At 45.8% G+C, this 6,330-nt stretch overlaps 1 protein-coding gene across 1 annotated transcript in view; it reads right to left on the reverse strand.

The window, feature by feature from the left end:
- Positions 1 to 5,223, reverse strand: part of NMB (neuromedin B) — a 47,581-nt gene extending 42,358 nt beyond the window's left edge. Inside the window, exon 1 of the mRNA XM_085646326.1 lies at positions 4,912 to 5,223. Within this exon, the coding sequence (XP_085502452.1) occupies positions 4,912 to 5,077 (166 nt within the window). The 5' untranslated portion in view covers positions 5,078 to 5,223. The remainder of the gene's footprint in view (positions 1 to 4,911) is intronic.
- Positions 5,224 to 6,330: the final 1,107 nt, after the last annotated feature.

The raw sequence follows: 6,330 nt of genomic DNA on the forward strand, positions 1-6,330 counted from the left end.
CTTATTGTTGCCATGTTTTTAAAATATAAATAGAGTTGATTTTGTCTCCACCCAGAAGAGTATTTCTCTTTCATCTTGTGCTTTTGGAAGGAACAAAAAATCCGGAGACTGGGGAGGAAGGGGTTTTCATAAAGTATATCTCATTGTAGTTTTTAAAAAAAACATATATTAATTCATTGTGGGCTATTTTAAGTTCTGTTAAATACATTTCTAAACCACACCTCTGCCCACCAGAGGCCTGTTAAAGTTAAATATAGAACTTACTTTGGGGAAAGCCGGATTTTAAAGGTTTTATAAAGATGAAGAAGACTTCTTGGAAAAAATATGATGTAGAGAAGGGCCATTCCAATACACGGGAGCTAGTTGAGAGAGGGCAAAGTCTTCTTTTATCTTCCCTCTCAATGAGGGAACACTATGCTATCTCCTCTGGCCTCATGGAAGAGCATGGGTCGGGGTGGGGTAATGCTGAATTTTTTTCTCTGATGAATAGAGGGCCTCTGTACACAGAACTCTGAATTGTATTTGTTGCTAAACCAGTAGCCAGTGTGACTGATCAACAACCGGAGTGTTCTTTCGCACACACAAAAGCATTGGGAGAGTGACTTCTTGAATCATTTGAAGACTTGTGGTCAAACGCTATCCAAAAGTACAGGTAGCTGGTGCTATCAGGTTTGGATGCTACAATTGCTGTGACTGCGAGTAGCTGACCTTAGGGACTTTGGAAAAGCCACATCTTGTGAAGGAACTTCAGTCAAGCTACCAAACGGATCTGAGGCTGACTACAGATGCTACGTCACATCTGCGCACAGGATTAAAGTCCTATGGTGCCTGCTCTTACACGCAGCAGCTGAACCATACTGCCACCGAGCATTGCGCCAGAGACACCGAGGGAATTATGAAATATCAAAGGTAAGTGTCATCACCACAATAGTGAAAATGAAAGTCGGATGATAGGGTGAGTAGCCCAAGAGTGTGGACATCGATACTACAGGTAATCGAGGACAGATGTGAGTACTGTGGAGGTACACAGGGAAGATAGCACTAACAGGAAAAAAATCAAACGAAAGGGTTTATCCCACCAGAAAAGATCTGGACCATATATGTGCTTGGTCTACTGTCCCATCTCTTACCAGGCGACCACTTAATACACCATGATCACTAATGTCGACACCATGATTCCCAGTCCGTTATACAGTGAGCTACACCGTAAAGCATGACCAGTCCTTCCTACAATGTACCTGCCTCATTGAAGGTAGCACAGACGGATATTCAGACAATGGACATAGCTAAAGGAGCAACTCAGTTGGTAATGCAGCCTATGTACCAGGCACCCTTTATACAACGCAGCCTGCGTGAGGCTATACAGAGCAGTATCCCACAATCAGTCAACCGACCAGGGCTTGACACAATGCATCTGTCTGTTAGTTAAATGATCACTTCTTTACACAATCTTACTGACCGTTAGAGAAAAATTCTAGTTTTGACGTAATGTATCCAACTATAGGCTAGGTGCCTACTCCTCAAAACAATGTTATTGACTATAGGGAAAAGAAGGTAGTCCTTGAGATAATATATGAGACTGTAGTTTAAAAATCCAATTTCTTTCAAGAGTGCAACGGAAAGAAGATTAAACAATCCAGCCCTTCAATAAAAATACAGTCCACTCCTTTAAACAATGTGACTGACTGTAGGTGAACTAATCGAGCCCTACAGACCACGTGTCAGCCTACAAGTTGAAGGCCGCTCCCTTCAACAGTGTGACTGACTGAAGGTGAAACAGTGAACTCCTTGATCCAATATTGTGAGGCTGTAGTTGTAAAGCCCTCTACGTTAAACATTGCTAGTGACTGGATGCCGAATACGACCTTTACATAATGTAACAGCCTCCTTTGAACCTAACTACAAACTGTAGATTAAACAGTCCAGGTATAGACGCAATGTATCCTACTGCAGATCAAAAACATGTCTTTTGAACAATATAGGTTAACAATCCAGTCCGTTGTACAGTATATCGGACTGTTAGTAAAACCCACTAAGTGAATGAATTTTTCAGACTGTAGGTTAAAGGGTCATATCATAGACACACTGTATACGACTGTAGATGATAAAAACCTCTTTTTAATAATAAGGTTAGCAATCTAGTCCTTCATATAGTATAACTGACTGTAGGTAAAACTCCCTAAATTAAACAATGTTACAGGCTACTATAGGTTAAAGGGGCCAGTCAGTGACACAATGTATCTGACTAAAGGACACACAGTGTCTGGCTGTAGGGTGAACATCTAGTGCTCCATAGAAAGTGTCTAGTAGGAGGTGCTGTCTGGAGTATGAAGAGGGGGCTGTGTGTTGGTGGAGGGCACCCGACTCCCTGGGCAACGAGCCCCAGTCACTTGCTATTCATCTGGCAAAGTTCACGAAAAGGCGATTCCGCTCAGATGCCTGCCTCTCGGCTAAGGACAGGACCTGACTGAGGGACACACAGTACATGTCATTCCTCTTGGACTTAGCAGCGGATGTTAAATTCATTAATTGCATGGCGCTCAATGAGAGCAGCTCCAGGACCGTTGCCAACCAGTGCCGCAGGAGATTGGGAGGGGGTCTGCCCACGATCACAGGGTAGGCAAAGGGCGAAAATACAATTTAAAACCAGTTTTCGAATCAAACCACATTCTGCATACCTTGTAGAGCACCCAGACCTGTGAATCTAATACAAATGAAAAACTGCAGAGAAAACGGCACAGGCAGAGACACACTTGGCCTCTTACCCGACAAATCACTGTAGTGTGACGTAAACTGCAAAGAAAAGATACCCTCCTGTTTTTTTTTTAGTATCTTCAATGCTGAGTATTATTGTCAGGGCACTGGTAATATGCGATTCTGCAGCTGCAGCGTTTGTTTTTCGAATAATTATGAATTTGCATGTTTGCCACATAATCAATCACTTGCTACATAATCGGTAGATGTGAACAAAAACAATTGTTTCTAGCTCAAATGGATCAAAAGTTAATATAAGAGATCGGCATGTGTCTTTGCATAGAGGACAACCCTTCACAAAAGATTTACTGGCCATTTTCATCTGCTTTTTGTTGTTTTTGGGTCTTAAACCGGTACTAATAAATAAGGTGCAATATTTGCCCAGACAGTGTTACCATGTGTAAAAATCACAAAATAATAAAGTAGTACTATGGCAAAATGTGCCGCATCATTTAGTCAACTCTGCCGCATAATTTGTCAATCCCCTGCTGCATAATTCCAGTGACCCTGATTATTGTATTTCTCAAACCATTGTCCGGGTCTTACAGGATGCATCACTGTGAAAGGCACTCAGTTTAGTGATTTTTGCAAACCAATACATGAGGAATTGGTGTTGAATACTGTTTGTTTAAGGTGTTGGAGAAAATTCTCAGAATGTAATTAGAAATCATGGCGAACAAAATGGGCAGATGTAATGTAAATAGCCACACCAGTCACTAGCAGTTCTAACATTTTGGCTTCGTTTTGCTGCATTAAACGTGTGCTACTGCCACGAAGTTCAATGGCAGTCAGAGTATTGACCCCGAAAGATGAAAGGACGAGCCATGCAACCCTCTCTCCTGCGGGTTGCAAACATATCCCTGCAGCTGCCGCATTAACTCACCGAGTTTTGATATACATACAATAACGTGAACGCGTTTTTGTAGGTACATTAAACATGATTACCTTCTGCTATTTTGACCACATGCTTAGAAAAATGTATTTCAATCTGACGTTATATTAATTACGTTCCCTTCCTTGTGTGTTGTAGTAACTATACTTTTACACTATCTACCACATAATTCGTGTGTTATACATCAAACTGTAAAAAGGAATTATAAAGTAGATTTAGACTGTGATTAAACGTTTCAAATGTTCATATATTATTTGAACACCATGTGACAAGCAAAACGCTACACTTTAACATTTTTAAACGAATGAAACAGAAGCTCTTAAACTCATTAAAATACTACTATCCAATTTATCATCTCATATTAAAAAAAATTAAACAGATCATTAATTTCTAATCCGTCAATCATGGCCATATAGTGTCGTTTAGGGGTTCGAATGGCGTTGACGTACCACTTCAGCTTTGCTCTCGTGGTTTGCCACGTCATCAAAAGCCCGCGATGGCTTTGTAGAACTGAAAGACGGGATTATAAGTGGGCAGTCTCATGTTTCCCCTGTCTCTGATTAATAAAAATTAGATTCGGTAACATACCAGGCGTGGAGCACGGATCTGTGTAAGGAACTGCACGTGCGCCGCACGCTCTGGTGATTTATAGCGCTAAAACAGCACACGCTGCACTGGTGTGTGCTATGCCCAGCGAGATGCACACCAAATGAGGAATATTGGTAACCCGTGTGGTTATGTACCACACGGTATATTTCCCAGATTTTCTAAGCACTGTACATGGCTTGCACAAGAGGCACTCCCCCCCCCCCCCCCTTCCTTGCACTCATTTTATGACCCTCGGAGGCATGAAATCCTATATTGCCCAATTCAGGGATACTCGTTTGATCAAGTTTAGAAGGACAAGAGTGACTGAGTCTCCCAAAACTGGAATCAGCCCTGTGTCCCCGAGGTTTGCACACCGCACGCCGCAACTGACACATTAACCCACTGACCTCTCTTACTGGGAAGGAAACCTGAGAACCACAAGCAATAAACACATTTCTGCAGCAGGTGCCTTAATCTGGCGAACTATCTGGAAAGGGTTAGAATGAGCGACGTGCAGCTCACGCACGGATCTGAGCATCAAGAGAATTAACCCACTGATCTACCATGCAAGGATGCGAACCTCTGCACTATCCTGTTTGATACACGCACCTATCTCTACAGCAAGTACTTTCCCCACGTAGCTATCTCTTCCGGAGAGGTAAAGAGGAGACAGATACCTGTGGCCCAGAGGTTGCCCCTGGGGTTGACTTTGATCTTGGCCACCTTGTTGCGCTGCTCGGACAGGTCGACGCTGACGGCGGCGGTGGCTGAGATGAAGGCGGAGAGCAACAGGTAGGCGAGGAAGCCGAGCTGGAGCAGCCTGTGCACGGACAGCGGGGCCATGTCAGTAGGATGGGTGCGCGGCTGGGGGGAGGATGGGGGCTCTGCCGTCTCCGCTCTCCGATGATCTCTCGCTGCTGCTTCTCCCGAGTTCTCACTTGTCTGTTCTCCGACTCTCTGTCCCCTTCCAGCCCCTCTCTATTCTGCTCTCTCCTACTCCGCCTCCTCCATTTAAGTAACCCTGGCGCGGGGTGGGGGCTGCTCGCTGAATAACAAACACTCCGCACTTACGTACAACAGGGTGTGCGTGTGTCACTCTTTGGGGCTTTCTCTCAACCCCTTGTAGGGTCCGCCTCCAGGAGGGGTGACAGGAGACAGGTGAAATGACTCATCCATAGAGGTGCATGTGCGTGCGTGGGGGGAGGGGGGGGATCTTCTCCGCCTCGCATTGCCTGCTCTGTGTGCTTAGCCTAAGTAGGAGTCCAGTCACAGCACCCTTGTGCAGGAAGACCACAGAGGACTTTTCTTTATGTCCTGCCTGCTCTCTGTGCTGCCCTAGGAGGTACAGCCAGGAGTCCAGTGACCGGACTCGTGTATTAGGAGGAGGGGGTGTCTCCTCCGTGTCCTGCCTGCTCTGTGTACTGGCCCAGGGACCCCAGGAGGCAAAGCCAGGAGCCCAGTGACCGGACTCGTGGACGTGTACTGGGAGGAGGGTATCACCTCCATTTCCTGCTTGCTCCGAGGGCGGGCCCGGGGTCCCCAGGAGGCACGGGTTCAGTGTCTGGACTCTTGTAGAGGGAGGATGGTGTATCTCTTCCATGTCCTGCCTGCCCTCGTGCTGGCCTTGGGATCACAATTTGGCCCGGTCACAGTCACTGATGAAAAAAGTGGCCCATATCCGCGGGGAGTGGCCCACATTCGCGGGGTGTGGCCCACATTCTCTGGGTGTGGCCCACATTCGCAGGGCGTGGCCCACATTCGCGGGCGTGCCCTTTCATGAAACACACAAGGAATGTAAGTGGGAGGATATTGTTCTTGGGAAGGACACAGGGCCAAGGTGACAATGTCCTACAAGCTGAGCAACTGAAAAACAGCAAGTCCCCTTTCTCTTAAGAAATGATTCCCCAACCCTCCAGGGCAGGAGCACCTGAAAAACAGCGAGGCCCCTTTCTATTAAAAAAATATTCCCCAGCCCCCCAGGGCAGGAGCACCTGAAAAACAGCGAGGCCCCTTTCTATTAAAAATATATTCCCCGGCCCCCCAGGGCAGGAGCACCTGAAAAACAGCGAGGCCCCTTTCTCCTAAAAAATTATTCC

The sequence above is a fragment of the Triturus cristatus genome, chromosome 3_1 (genome assembly GCF_964204655.1).
Source record: "Triturus cristatus chromosome 3_1, aTriCri1.1, whole genome shotgun sequence".
Taxonomy (NCBI): domain Eukaryota; kingdom Metazoa; phylum Chordata; class Amphibia; order Caudata; family Salamandridae; genus Triturus; species Triturus cristatus.